This window comes from Hippopotamus amphibius, chromosome 12, assembly GCF_030028045.1.
Source record: "Hippopotamus amphibius kiboko isolate mHipAmp2 chromosome 12, mHipAmp2.hap2, whole genome shotgun sequence".
In the NCBI taxonomy this organism is placed as follows: domain Eukaryota; kingdom Metazoa; phylum Chordata; class Mammalia; order Artiodactyla; family Hippopotamidae; genus Hippopotamus; species Hippopotamus amphibius.
In genome coordinates this window covers 85,247,400-85,262,149 of record NC_080197.1, presented here as the reverse complement: position 1 = coordinate 85,262,149, position 14,750 = coordinate 85,247,400, and the positions used below count along the sequence as shown (strand labels likewise).

At 56.5% G+C, this 14,750-nt stretch overlaps 1 protein-coding gene across 1 annotated transcript; it reads left to right on the top strand.

The window, feature by feature from the left end:
• The first annotated feature begins 682 nt into the window (after positions 1–682).
• KRT7 (keratin 7) lies at positions 683–13,670 on the top strand. Its single transcript, XM_057703899.1, has 9 exons — positions 683–1,092; positions 2,480–2,691; positions 4,754–4,814; positions 6,061–6,156; positions 7,566–7,730; positions 8,834–8,959; positions 11,252–11,472; positions 12,953–12,987; positions 13,361–13,670. Exons 1-9 carry the CDS (start codon positions 763–765, stop codon positions 13,516–13,518), a joined length of 1,404 nt encoding a protein of 467 aa, XP_057559882.1. The 5' UTR covers positions 683–762; the 3' UTR covers positions 13,519–13,670.
• The last annotated feature ends 1,080 nt before the right edge of the window (positions 13,671–14,750 follow it).

Here is a 14,750-nt window from a genome sequence, read left to right as displayed (position 1 = left end):
GGGACAAATACAATAAGTGGACACAAATGTGATCTGGGGTGGGGGAAAGTGCAGGCCCAGGGTAACCGCTACTAGGGGCCTCTGGGCTTCACATGCCGCCTGCAGTGGGAAGGAGAGGGGCAAGACGTAGGATGATGCCCCACCTGGCCTAGTCTTTGCATGGAAATGAGGTGTGGGGGCATGTGGCCAGGCCCACCTTGGGGTCAGCTTACTCAAGAACCGAGCTCATCTCTCAAGGAGAAGCTGGGCTTGAAAGAGGCTGTCAGGGAATGCCTTTCTGGCTTTCAGTAGCTTGGGGAGGGGACTGGGGGCTGATTCCTGGACTAGAACAATTGTCCACCCCTTCCGCCACACTCTTACTGCTTGATCTTTCTGCTCTAGTCTCAGGAATCTGGGTATTTCACCCTTTCCCTGACTGAGCCCGTTGCAGGTCGACTGAGACGGCTGTCTTCCACGGCTCTCTGCGTCCGCCCGCATCAAGGGGTCTGGGCGTCTAGGGCCCTCCTCCCCACTCTGGACGATTCCGGCTTGGACCGAAAGCCTGGACCTGGGCGGGGTGGACGGGGTGGACGGCGTGGAGGGCGGAAGCGCGGCCCCGGGAGGAGCCGGCGGGCGGAGAAGGGTGGCCGGCGGCCAGCCCCGCCCCGACCTGTGTAAGCTGATCCGCCCGCGCCTAGCGGATAAAAGCGGCCCTAGGCGCCCGCGGGTCAGCGATTTCGGCCCCCCGTCGCCCACCGCTCGGTCCAGCCCGGCCCAGCCAGCATGTCCGTCCACTTCAGCTCGCAGGCCTTCAGCTCGCGCTCCGCCGCCTTCCCGGGGCGCGGCACCCAGGCGCGCCTGAGCTCGGTGCGCCCCGGCGGCTTCGGCGGCAGCAGCAGCAGCCTCTACTGCCTGGGCGCCTCGCGGCCGCGCGTGGCCGCGCGCACATCCTACGCGGGCCCCGTGGGCGCCGGCCTCCGCGAGGTCACCGTCAATCAGAGCCTGCTGACCCCGCTGCAGGTGAACATCGACCCCTCCATCCAGCAGGTGCGCCAGGAGGAGCGCGAGCAAATCAAGACCCTCAACAACAAGTTCGCCTCCTTCATCGACAAGGTGAGTGGCCCACACTGCCCCGAGCCAGGCTCCAGGTCCCAGCAGTTGCCCCGCCACGTGGACCGGGCGCTGGGAGGGCTGGTGCCTGCTCTCTTTCCTCCAATATTGGGGACCGTACCCTCTCCATGAACCCTGCGGCTATTTTGTCCCCCTCAGCCTCCAAGCCCTCTCTTCCAGCAAGCTGCCCAAATCTCCCTGCTTTTTCCTCCTGGAATGTGTGCCTGGGTCTGTCCAGCTGCCCTGGAGGGCTATGTCTGTGAGTCGGCTGGGGTTCTTGGGCCGCTTTTGTCATCCGAGTCAGGTTGGGAGGTCCAGACGCCAAGGCCAGGACTTTTTTCTCTGGGCCCCCTTCTCTGAGAGGGGGCTGTGTGGAGTCAGAGATGGGGCAGAGTGAGATCACCCTCCCCCTCGCCCTGGAAATAAAGGGCTGGAGGGAGGGAGGCTCTGGGCTCCATCTGCCCCACCTACCTATTCCTCCATCCTCCTTTTGGTGGTAAGAGGTGAGGTTATACTTGCCCTTGGAGAGAGTCCACCTGTGTGCACTGAGGGCCCCGAGGAAGGGCCATTTAGGAGGTGTTTTTCCTGGCTAAGTCCTAAAGGGGTGGGGGATGGAAACTGGAGGAGGGGACAGACTTGTGGGGCTGGACCCAGGAACTAAGGGCTAGCCCCTTGGGCCCCTCTGCATAAAGCAGACTTTCCCGCTCCTGCCTTTGTGTACCTCCCCACTTTCCTGGTCCCCCCATCTCTTCCTCTCCTTCGCCCTTCAGGCTGTACACATCCTTCAGGTTCTGGGACAGTCTCTGCAGGAAGCCCCAGGCCCAAGTTCCCCTTCTGCTGCTCAGCTGCAGCCCCCAGATCCTGTTGCCTGAGTTGCTGATTTTGAGGAGGCTGACTTCCCACCACCAGTCATACTGGTGCTCCTTAGGGGCTTATTGTAACTCCCTGTCTGGAGGCCTTGTTGGAGAAAGAGGGAAGGGGACAGAGGATACTGAAAGAGGAAAAGATGAGGTCCCAGCCTGGAGGGAGGGGGCCCGAGTCAGGCTCAGGATGCAGATAGGAAGGAGGCAGCCCTTCACAGAGGGAGGTGGAGACCATCACCTATGAGGTGATGGGGAGCAGAGGAGGGAGGAGACCCTAGAGCACGAGCACTGGTACATGTCAGTGACCTGAGCCCTGGACACACACTGAGACAGTTGAGACAGAGAGTCCTAGAGGAGAGGCTTGTTCAGAGTGGGCTTCCTGGAGGAGAGGGTCAAGGGCTAGGGACCCAGGTTGGGGGAAGAGCCAGTGGGAGCATGGATTCTGCTGGGGGGCTGGAGACCCTCCCAACCGCACTGTGGGTGGTACAGTCTGCCCCTGGTGAGTTTCCTCCCGCTGCCCCTTCTAGGTGCGGTTTCTAGAGCAGCAGAACAAGCTGCTGGAGACCAAGTGGGCGCTGCTGCAGGAGCAGAAGTCGACCAAGAGCAGCCGCCTCCCAGGTATCTTTGAGGCTCAGATTGCTGGTCTGCGGAGGCAGCTTGAGGCCCTGCAACTAGATGGAGGCCGCCTGGAGGTGGAGCTTCGGAACATGCAGGACATGGTGGAAAACTTCAAGAACAAGTACTGCCCCCCAGGGTGACCTGCTGGGATCCATGCCCTGGGCCAGTGTCCCCCTCTCAGCTCAGCCTCTGCAAATCCTCTCTGGGTCAGGGGTCAGGGGTCAGGAGTCAGGGGGTACAGCTGCTCAGTACAATAACTCCCGGGAGGGAAGGCCTTGACTAACGCCTTCCCTGTCTCTCCGCTCTCCTCTTTGTCCCTGGGGGCTGTTTCCAAGTTGTTCTGGTCCTTTCTTCTGACTTACACCCAGTGAAATATCTCAGCCCAGCCCTGATCTGCACTGTTCCCTTCGGGAGCCTGACCAAGACCCAGGAGAGGGCAGGGCAAGAGATGATGTGGGTCAGAACTTGTATGACCCTCCGATTATTCTAGAACAACTCCATTTTGTTCCCGTGAGGAATTAGAGTCCAGAAAGTTTCAGGGACTTGATCGAGATCACATAGTAGATCACTGGGGGCACTGGGGCTTGTTTTGGGGCCCTCGACTCCCAGAAGGAGACATGGAGCCCACTTGGAAAGGAAAGAAGCGGAGACAGTGAACCTTGTGAGCCATGGGAGGGGTTGCAGCAGCTGGGGGGTGGGTCTGGGCAGGGCAGGAACCAGGAAGGAGGCTATGAGGAGGGGCAGGGAGTGTGGAGGCTGGAGGCTGGGAAGGCTGGGTTTTGAGGACAGGCCTTTGAGGTGCCTGCTGAACTCTCCGTTCTCATTGAATAGAAACTGAAGCCAGAGGCTGGGGCGGGCATGCCTGCCCAATGGGCACTAGGGGCAATGAGTGATTTCCGTGCTCTGCCTGGGGGTGTATGACTAAGCCGGAGCAGGGACACTGGCTCTGACTGGAGGTAGAACAAACAAAGGCCTGTGCAGGGAGTGTCCCTCCATTCTCCCCTCCACTCCCCAACGACTTCCCTAGGGCAACAGTCAACAGGATTAATCCCACGGCAGGTGGAAGCAGGCAGGTGCAGGGCAGGGAAGGCCTGGGACAACCAGTGAGCCCCTGCTATAGGTGTGCCTGTGAGCACACACACCCAGAGCCCGCAGAGCACTTTCCTGGGGAGCCAGGCTGAGCTCCAGGCCGGGGCTGGAGGAGCGCTGGAAGGGGATGAGGGGAGGGATCCTGAGTGGAGCTGCCCAGGGAGTGCCCATCTGCACATCCTTTGGGCCCAGCAGCACAGCAGGGGTGGACAGACAGCCTGGCAGATATTTTCCTAACTATTCTAGAGGCCGTGGGGCCATGGGGCTTTGGGGGTCTGGGCTCCTGGAGGGCCTCTGCCTGCCTGAGCATCCTGTTCCCTACACTGCTGTTCTCCAGAAGCTCATGGACACTGCAGAGTTTCTGTTTCTAACACCTATTTTGAATCCTCAAGTACATACTGTATTGGGCCCACCTGCCCTCTCGCGCTGTGCCCTGCTTTGCCGGCGTCCTCTTATAGGCGGGGGCTGGCTCCTTGGGAGAAGGAGGGATGGGAGAGGGGCTGTAGGAGTAGGGTTGGGGGGTGCCACCTAGTTGGAGCCTGGTTCTTCCTCCAACCCGAGTGCACAGGGTTCCTCCTCTTCAGGACCTTTCTTCACCCTCAGCAGGTGGGATTAAGCAGGTTAAGGCGTGAGCTCAGGAGTCAGACAGCCAGGCTTCGAGTCTGGGCTTTGCCACTTAGCAGCTTGGTGACTGGCGAGAGTACTCTGCCTCTCTGTGCCTCTGTTCCTTTCCCTGCGAATCATAGCACCGTTGTCATAGGATTGTTTTTGGGGATTAAATGAGTGAATGCACGGGCAGCACATAACAAGGCAGGCCCCCTATGGAGCAGTCCATAAGCATGGCTGTTATTTGTCTTCTTATTCCCAGTATATGCAGACTTTGTCCTTCAATTTACATAGGTTCCCTGCTCCCCCACCCCCAGCCCCTGCCAAGACCCAAAGCCCTAGGAACAGCCATATGGAAAAATCAGGGGCATTTTGTTTCATAGCTGACACCTATTTTTTCAGGTGTGTCATTAGGAGGGGGTGAAGGTGATATTCACACCTGGATATGGGGGGATGGAGGCAGACCATGCTCCCCTCCTTTACTGCAGGTACGAAGATGAACTAAACGGTCGCACGGCCGCTGAGAATGAGTTCGTGGTGCTGAAGAAGGTGAGGGGGGCAGACAGGTAGGGTGGGTGGCATTGTAGAAAGCACAGGGGACAGGGGACCTCATGCCTCTCACCTGAGCATCCAGTAGGGACCTGTGGTCAGGGTCTGGCTGGGTCTACAAGAAGGAAGTGATAGGCTTGGAGAAAGAGAGATTTGGAAGCCAGACCCCTTATAAGCCTGCCTTGTATGTGTGTGTGCACATACGTGTGTGCATGTCTGTGTGTGTATTTGTGTGTATGTGTCTGGCAAGTCCGTAGACTTGTTTCTGAGTTTGGAGGGGTTAGAATTAAGACTAGAGGATGGAGGTTAGAAAGGGTGATTTCAACCCCAAATAAGGAAGTGCTTTATCACAATCAGAACATTTAATAACAGACAAGAGTGCCTCTTGGCAGGCCTGAAATATTTGCTGAATGAATGGGATGGGTTGCCTTGAGGCAGAGTGAGCTCACCATCCCTGGAGGTGTGCAAGCTGAGGTTGGAAGGCCTTGGGAATATCTTAGAGGGGCTTGACTTAAGATTCTGATTCGAAACACACTCACTCAGTGTCCCAGGCCCAACCACAGAAATGTAACCTGTCCGGGAGTGCTGGGCCCTTGGAGATTCAGGGGTGAGTGGAAGAGAGCCCTCCCCACAGGAGCCTAACCACGGCAAAGGATGGCTCGGATGGCTAGCAAGGGCCCAGACATTATCTGGACTTGTGGTGTTACCAGTGGCCCGCCTGTCTCAGTACCACCCATGTTGCAAGCTACACATTTGGGCTAGAGGTTTTCCATCGCTGGGAGCAGTGTAGCAGTGTCCCGGAGTCTGAATGATTTCATGCTCTCCTGTTTGACTGATGAGAAACTGAGGCTCATAGAGTTGAGGTGATTTGTTCAAGGTCACGTAGCTAGTCGGGGGCAGAGCCAGGGGTGTGTCTAAATCACTAAAGCCTTTAGGAACTGGTGAAACTCTAGGTTTGGGGCTCAGGCTGCTCTGAGGTAGGGGACAATACTTATCAGTGCTGGGAGGGCACCTCCAGTCCTGGGGGGTGTGTGGAGATGATGTCCCTCTCGAAGCCTGGGCGGGCCCAGTGAGGGAACTTCCCACTGTGGGCGTGTCAGGCAGCTGGAGCAGCTGTGTGTTTCTTGGTAGGGCGGTGGGGTTTGGCCTGGGGGTTGCAGTCCTGGCTCGCTGCCACCCCTGCTGAATGTTTTGCATACTGAGGACATGGTGTCCCTCTACTCCTTTATGCCACCACCCCTCCCAGGATGTGGATGTTGCCTACATGAACAAGGTGGAGTTGGAGGCTAAGGTGGACGCCCTGAATGACGAGATCAACTTCCTCAGGACCCTCTATGAGGAGGTGAGGACCTCAGAGGTGGGAGATATGCCACATCCTACTTGTCCTAGCCAGGGGGCCATCTGGTCCACCCCCTGCCTCTGGGTCAGTCTGGGTGTGTGTTGGGCACGTGTAGAGGAGTTGACCCTGCTCTTTATTCTTCCTGGTGGAGGAGTTCAGGAGGAGCTGGGGCAGCACAGCAAGTGGGGGGTGGGGTCAGTCAAAACTGGCCTTCCAGTGATATGGGATGACCACTCATCAGGAAGGGGGATTGGGAGGAGCTGGAAGAAACCGGGAGGATGTGGAGGGATTGGGGCTGTGACAGGGTTCACAGGTGGGCTGGGTGGGCTGGTAGGGGAACAGGGAGAGACCGAGGGCTTTTGCCCACCTCCCAGCCACTCTCTCTGCCTGCCCCTCCCATCTCCTCTCCCACTCACCCCTGCTCTGCCCCGGGCTGCCAGCTCCTTTCCCTCGAGGGGATTTAAAAACCTCTTCATCCCATCAGTGTGAGTCTCTGGCCTTAGGCAGAAGATAGGGTGGCTGATCACCTGGCTGGTGTGGCCATAGTTACATGTGAGGCAGATCACAGACCAGTTCTCCTTTCTCTTCAGTCTAGCCTTTGCCTGAACATCCAGCCTCCGTTCGCATCTCTGAGAGGATCTGCACGTGTGTTAATTTCAGGGGCTGAATTCTTGAGGCTGACTATGGGCACTTCTAGTCTCAGTGTGGGCCTTCATATGTCTATCACATGTTATATATATGTGTATGTGTATGTATACATATATATATATAATTATTTCCCTCTCATTCTGCAATACATACTCATTGCAAAAAATCTAGAACATTAATTAAAGCATAAAATTGAAAACAAGTTTCCTGTGCCCGCTCTTATCTTGATATCTGCCTTTTCAGGCTTTTTGGGTTCATATATACACATAGAGGTATAGAAATGCATGTATTTAATAAAAGAGAATCATACTTTTGTCATGTGACTGTATACTATTCATATGGTTCCCTGTCCATAAATATGGCTGTATCATCAGTGTTAAAGGCTGCAGAGTGTCCCATAATAGGGTGGAATGTGATTTGTTTTACACACCTGCTAGTGAGCCCCTTCACAATAGAGCTCAACTCCAGTAGCACCTCGCAGCCAGGAGCCACCACAGTTAACCACACTCTGTCCCTTGTTTGTCCGCTGGGATCCCCCCAGACTCTTTGATTTGAGAAGTTGTCAATGGGCTCCTCCAGGAGCCAGGGCTGGCAGAGCTGCTTAGTGGGTGCTGGGTCTGTGCCCCTGGCTGCCTGGTGAGTCACTCCCGCTCCAGCCTCTTCTCCCTTTTCCTTTCCCTAGTGTGCAGGGAATCCCAGGATGGGCGTGGGGACAGGGATGGGTCACATGCCCCAAGTCCTGATGTTCTGTCTGCTCCCTACAGGAGTTGAAAGAGCTACAGTCCCAGGTCTCAGATACGTCCGTGGTCCTGTCCATGGACAACAACCGCTCCCTGGACCTGGACGGCATCATTGCTGAGGTCAAGGCCCAGTACGAAGAGATCACCAACCGCAGCCAGGCTGAGGCCGAGGCCTGGTACCAGACCAAGGTGTGTGGCCACTGGAGGCATAATTTTTCTTCCTGGCCAGGTCCTCGGTGGCAGCTTCCCTTACTCCTCACCCTGTCTCAAGCCTTTGGGACCTGGGTTCCACTGTGCTGACAGGCACCAGGGATTAAGTCTGTGGTGGTCTCCAGTGTCCTGGGAATAAGAGGAGGAGAAGGCCAGGTCCCTGGCCAGGGAGAGATTCCAGCCTGATGTGGGGGACAGGGCAGAGGAAATGGACATGGATTAATAATTATTATAGGTAAAATCTGGCAAGTAAGCCCAGCGATAGGCGATGTTTCAGATGTTTTACCTGTATTGACTCATATAACCCACAGCACAGCCCTGTGAGGTAGGCACTATTATTATCCCCCTTTTACAGATGAGGAAACTGAGGCATGGAGAGGTTAAGTGATTTGTCTAGCTCCACGCAGCTAGCAGATGGAAGAGCAGGGACCAGATCCTGGGTCCGAGGGCTCCAGACCAGGTTTAATCATTATATGCAGTGTGTGTGGGGAGGGCAGCTGACAGTGCAGGTGCTGAGGGGATGGGCGGGGAGGGGGTGTGGGGGAGTGCTGGGGTAAACCAGTGTTCTGGGGGGAGGAGCCTGAGGGTTTAAAAGCAGCATAGAGCGATGCTTCTGCAGAGAAAGGGAATCATCCACGGTGCATGTGAGAACACAGGTACGCCAATAAGGACTAGCTGGGTGACCCTCCGGCAGTCCTTCCATTCTCTGGACTCATTCTCCTCATCTGTGAAATGGGTGGTGCTGATGAAGGGGTTAACAGGCACGGATCTCAGACTTCCAGTGATTCTCCAGCATCAGGAATGGAAAGAGCCCTGGGATCAGTGGGGATGGGCCCAGGGAGCCATCCTTGTCCTCCCTGTCCTGGCTGGGAGAAAACCAAACCCCTACCCCACCCCACTGTCCAGGAGTCTGGCCTCCTGGCATCGGGCAAAGCTCGCTGGGAGTCAGACTGTCCCTCCCTGGGAAGATAAGCTGGGAGGGCTTGTCACTCAGAACCCGGGGCCTTCCTTGGGTGGGGAGAAGATGAGTCACCTGTAATCATGGCCCACCCCTCTTATACTTTTCTGTGTGGTCCCTCCAGTTTGAGACCCTCCAGGCCCAGGCAGGGAAGCACGGGGATGACCTCCGGAATACCCGGAATGAGATTGTGGAGATGAACCGGGCCATCCAGAGGCTGCAGGCTGAGATTGACAGCATCAAGAACCAGGTAGGCACCAGCCCTTCCCCTTGGGACATGTGAAGGGCAGCCAGCTGGGACCAACCTCAGGAGGAGGAGCAGGGGGGTGGGGGCAAGGGTGTCAGCCGTGCCCTGGCCGCCCTGGGGACAAGGCTGGTGCAGCTCAAGTCTCTCAGGCCCGCCTGTGAGTGCTCTAGGATGAAATGTTCTTGGCCAGGTCCTGGCTTGGCTGAAGGGAGAACAGGAGTCCTAGCTGGGCATAGAGCTTGTGGAAGGACCCTCAGGCTGGCTGGCTAGCTAGACTAGACCCACCATTCGTTATCACATCGGTACTGAGCCCTCTCCTTGCACCTGGCTCTTGGTGCAATGTCTATGTGGGAGCGGGGTGGGCAGAGGCCAGCAGAATCCCTCACTATGGCTCGCGAGGCCCCGCTGATCTCACTCCTCACCGCATCCTCTCTCGCTGTGCTCTTGCAGCTTCCTGTAGTTTACATTCGCCAAGCATCTTCATGCTTCAGGGCCCTTGCACTCGGTGTTCCCTGCACCCGGAATGTGGTTCTCCCAGCTCTGCACATGACCGCCCCTTTCTCATCCCTGGGGTTGGGCACAAAAGATCTCTTCTCAGAGATGGCTTCCTCAACCACCCAGCCACTCTCTCAGCAGTCTATGTGAGGTTCCCTGAAACACCTATCACTCTCTGAAATTTTCTGTCATGTAAATTTTGTATTGGCTTTTAGGTAAGTCTTATTAATTAAGTATAAATAAGTATCGTCCACCATCTCCAGTGGGATATTAAAAATGCCTTAAGAGCAGGCACCCCCGTCTGTCTGGTTCACTGCTTCTCTCTTCCCAGTGCCTGACACAGTCAGGGCACAGGCCTCAGATGACAGACTGATGGGAGGATGTGCTGTGACGCTGGGATGGGGGGTATTGATGAGGAAGGGTCCCCCAAGCCCTCACCAAAGCATGGGGGGGGGGGCAGCTAAGCCTGAGCAGGTGTCTGCAGTGGGGAGGGAGGGAAGCTGATGGGTGATGGCTAGTTTCCAGATGAGCGGGGGATGGGATGTGGGGGTGATCTACCCAGAAATGTCCTCCCCTTGGAGTCCTTCAGGCCTGTTTACACGAGGGCGAGGGCAGAGGCTGCCTCCTGGCACAGATTCAGGGCCGTGAGTCACCGGTGCAGCGAGCCAGCGTCCAGGCCAGGAGGGGAGGCAGAGAATAATGAATGGCAGTTCCCCAAACGCTGCAGCTTATGCTGTATCCGGTTCTCCTCTTGCACAGCAGGGCAGAGCCAGACCCCGGAGCTGGGGTGTCGACACCGTCGAGGGGCTCAGAGGCAGTGGCATGGCTCTGTCAAGGGGGCACCAGTGTGACGGGGAGGGCGCTGACTGGTGGATGGGGGCAAAGGGCACCAGGCAGCCTCCCGGGCAGGCCTGGGGGTGGGTGGTTGGGCAGACAGGCAGAGTGCATGCGCTGAGGCGAGAGGATCGGAGGGCAGAGCAGGGTTGTGAGAGGGAAGGAGGAGGAGCAGTGCACCGGGGGATGGGGTGGTGGCCCTCGGAGGGAGCCGAATAGGAAGGGGCTCGGGACCAAAGAGGCTCCTCTAGTGGGGGATGGGCCGTGAGAGAGGGAACTCTAGGGCCAGGCAGGAAGTGACAGCTACTGCTCAGGTCTGTCGTGGATCACACCACCCCTGCCCAAACCTGGGGGACTGTTGGCTTGGAGTCTGGGGGTTCCAGGCAGCATCTTTGTGCTCCAAGTCTCCCTGTTCTGGGCCCGTTCCAAACTGGTTCCTCTTCTGAAGGTGCTTTTGGTTCTGGTCAGCTGCCTGAAATTTGAGGACTAAACCAAAATGCCATAGCCTTGGAGCTCCTCCAGCTAGAGGTCAGGTGTGTGGGCATTAGTAAGTCATAATAGCATTTACTCATAATGGTGACCATAACAGCATTTATTAAATGCTTACTGTATACCAGACACTGTGCCAAGGAGTTGTGTATTATTTCATTTCGTTAGTTGCAATCTCTCTCTCTCTATACTGTGATTACTGCTGTTTTAGAAAAGAGGAGACTTTTGGCTTAGAAGGGTGGATTCATCCACGATCACATGGCTTGCAAGTGGCAGAGCTAGAATTGGAAGTTACTCACTGGATATCAAAACCCATGTTTTAAACCCTTGGGATTCCCTGGTGCTTGGGAGAGGAGGCTCGTGCCAGTGAAGTCACCATAAGCAAATTGCCTGCGTGCTCACTGCAGGATGGGGAGGCAGGAAGGCAGGGACTGGTGAGGCCTTTCCCCCAGCTCAAAGCCCCGCTACTCCCCACAGCGCGCCAAGTTGGAGGCCGCCATCACTGAGGCCGAGGAGCGTGGGGAGCTGGCCGTCAAGGATGCACGCGCCAAGCAGTTGGAGCTGGAGGCTGCCCTGCAGCAAGCCAAACAGGACATGGCCCGGCAGCTCCGGGAGTACCAGGAGCTCATGAACACCAAGCTGGCCCTGGACATCGAGATTGCCACCTACCGCAAGCTGCTGGAGGGCGAGGAGAGCAGGTGAAGACACAGAAGCTGGAAAGGGGATCCTTCTGGGGCTCAGTGGGGCCTCGGGCTTGACATTCATCCATTTGCAAGCATTTCCTGTGTACCCTCTTCTGCAGGGAACTAGGGGTGAGAAGTTCAGGAAGGGTACAGATGGTGCTTGGTTCTTTGCAGCAAGACTTTCTAGAGATGACTAGAGATGACTTTCTGGAGGGAAAGCATACAGTGTAAGCTCAGTGGGAAAGTTGAAGTAATAACAGTGCTTTCGTATGTGTGTTCGGGGGGAGGGGCTGTTAGCAAGGTCATCTTAGTTGATCCTCAGAACACATCAGGTGAGAAATACAGGTATTATTGACTGTATGTACAGAGGGGAAACTGTGGTTAGTTTTATTAATTGAAGGGACAGGGCCAGTGTGCAGTCAAGCTCTGCTGATTCCTGTCCAAGCATCTTCCATGGCAACAGGCTGCTTCTCACTACATAATTGAGGGCTAAGTCACGTGGTATTGACTGAACGTGGTGAAGAGGTGAATTTCCCCATCTCCAGAAATATTTTCATATTCACCTGCAGCCTGAGATAAAGCTGGGTTGGGTTAGTCTCACAGGGAATTCTTCACAAAAGACCCCCAAATCTATGTCCATGAAGTTGGGTCTTCATCCGTACGTTGATGGCTTGATTGACTCATTCAGTCAACAGACAAGTGGCCTGGAAGCCTCCTAGTGACCCCATCTCTTGCCCTTGACCTTTGCTTCACTCCCTTCCAGGACTTGGGGTGCTGAGGCCAGCTGGACGTCCCTTACTCTCTGCACTAAGTTGAGGCCTCCTCTCCTCCCTGCAGAGTAAACACATCCCCAAGGCCAAGGACTTGGTGACAGTGGGGCTGTGAGTCACAAAACAAACACCCAGCTGTCTCAGAGAGATTTTTAATTTCCAGTGCAAGACCTGTTTCAGCCCCACAGCCTGCTTAAAACCACCCCCTGTCCTCCCTCTCCCCTCTGTCCCGGCTGGAGCTGAATTCACTCAGTCAACGATTCACTAATTATTTTAGCACATATTAAGTCATTACTATGTGTCAGACCTCATGCTAGGGACTGGAGACGCAGGAATCAATGAGCTACAGCCGTCTTTGAGGATTTTATGATCTGGTGAAGGGAGGCAGCCATCTACATAAACAATGAGAACAGCTGTCATTTACAGAATCCTGTGTGCCCAGGGCTTTAGATAAGTTATGTCATTTAAGCCTCACAGACAACCCCGTGAGGTTGGTACTGGGTTAGGCCCCATCACAGGTAAGGAAGTGGAGGCTCTGAGACATTCCCAAGATCATGTAGCCAGTAGGTAGGAGGGCGGAAGTGAAAAGGCTGAAGGAAGGCTAGATGTGTGGGGACAGAGGAAGGAACATCAGTCCTGCTGGGGGCCTGGGCGGAGGCGTGCGGAGTACTTCCTCCAGTGCTGAGGAGAGAGCAGCACTCACAGGTCTCTCCTCTGCCCCGCAGGTTGACCGGAGACGGAGTGGGAGCCGTGAATGTCTGTACGTCCTTGGCTGTGGGCCTGTCACCTGTGCTATCCAGACTGGGCTGGGTCTAGTCGATGGCACATTGGCCTGCAGGCCTGGCCTTATGGAGGCTGGGCACCTGCTTCCCTGCAGTAGCTTTCAGCAGGGGCCTGGCGTTCCCATTCAGCCAGGCTCCACGGCCTCCGAAAGCCATGCCTCAGGGCACGCTGGGGCAGGGGCCCGTGTGGATCAGCCCTCACCTCTGTCTGAGGTGCCTTCTGGGTCAGCCCCTGGCTGTTGGTGAGAAGGGAGGCGGGTGGGAGGAGGGAGATGGGCAGCTATGGCAGGAGGGTGGGGGCCTCGGGTAGTGGGCCCCATGCTGATGGAGACCTCCTCCCTTCTCTTTCAGCTGTGGTCAGCTCCATGGGCGGCGCTGGCAGCCGGCTGACCTTTGGGGGGACCATGGGCAGCAATGCCCTGAAATTCTCCAGTGGTGGAGGGCCCGCGGCCCTCAAGGCCTACTCCATCAGGACCACATCCGCCACCGGTAGAAGCACCCGCAACTGAGCCTGGGGTGTGGGGAGATCCACAGCCTCTCCTCCCATAATCACAAGAGGACCCCCATGCCTGCTCCCATCCCTGGTCCAGCTACAAGGCAGTCTGAAAAATGATGTCAAAATAGCTTCCAATAAAGCAGCCGCTTTCTGAGGCCTGGGTGAGCCCATAGCACCTGGTATCCTGGCTTCATTAGGCTGGGTGGGGAAGGAAGTGGGGAGGGAGGGGCTCTAGAGAGCACAGGATCTGCCCTGATAACTGGGCAGCACATTGGTGACATGGGAGTGCTGCTCTACGGAACTTGACTCTTATCCAGAGCGACGCCTTGGCCCTTCCCCGGGCTGGGGCTGATTCCAGCTTCTCTCCTGAAGAAGCCCAGAAGCCCCTGGAAGTTCTGGCTTTGCCAGGAAGTGGGCACTGGAGTCCTCTTCTGCTGAGGGGGTGGGAGGGCTGTTTGCCCTTCCCTCCTCACCCCCCCCCCCGCCCCCCGCCCCCCGCCCCGTGCCTTGTGCTGTCAGAGAACATTCCTCAGTGGTGAGAAGACCACAAACACTTAGCTGCCCTAGGCCTGGGTTTCGGGTGGACCAGCCAACTGGCAGATCAGTCCTTCCTGGTACTGGGTCTGCCAAGCACTGGGCCCCTGGGCGGTGTCTGTGTCTGGGGTCTTGGAGGGGCTCTGGGGGTCTGGGATTCTGTGGGAGTGATGGCAGTGGGAGGAGGTCTGTGTGTGTGTTTGGGAAGAGTTCAAAGTGAGGGGGATCCCGAGTCTAGATCCCTGCTAGGGGGCTCTGTGCCTCGGTCTGTAGGCTGAGGGATGGGTTGTGTATCTGGATTCCTGGGGGTGGGAGTTGGAGGGGCCATCTGTGTGTTAAGGCTGTGCTTGATGGGACATCTATACATGTCAGGGTCTCTGACGTGGGGTGTGTGTCTGTGAGCATGTGGGGTGTTTTGGGGTCTGTGCTTAGTGACGTCCATCCCTGACGGACAGCAGCACATATGATGGGTACTGGAGGGGAGGCAGGAGGTCTGTGTCTGGGACCCCCTGGAGGTGATGGTGGTGGTGTGTGGGGGGTTGGGGGGAATATCTCTGGAGTGTTGGTTTCCGGGGGGAGGTGAAGTCTGTATTTGATCCCACGGTCAGGAATTTTCATATGCTGAGGTGGGGGTTGAGTGGGGGAGTGGAGGAAGTGGACCATTGCTGTCTCAGCAGCTGCCAGTGATGAGGTCCCCACAGGTGTCAGGAA

Excerpts from the sequence above, each read along its gene's own strand:
- KRT7 (XM_057703899.1), top strand. The coding sequence starts at position 763 with ATGTCCGTCCACTTCAGCTCGCAGGCCTTCAGCTCGCGCTCCGCCGCC. Across the intron at positions 8,960-11,251 it reads TTGACAGCATCAAGAACCAG|CGCGCCAAGTTGGAGGCCGC; the intron begins GTAGGCACCAGC and ends TACTCCCCACAG. Across the intron at positions 11,473-12,952 it reads CTGGAGGGCGAGGAGAGCAG|GTTGACCGGAGACGGAGTGG; the intron begins GTGAAGACACAG and ends TCTGCCCCGCAG.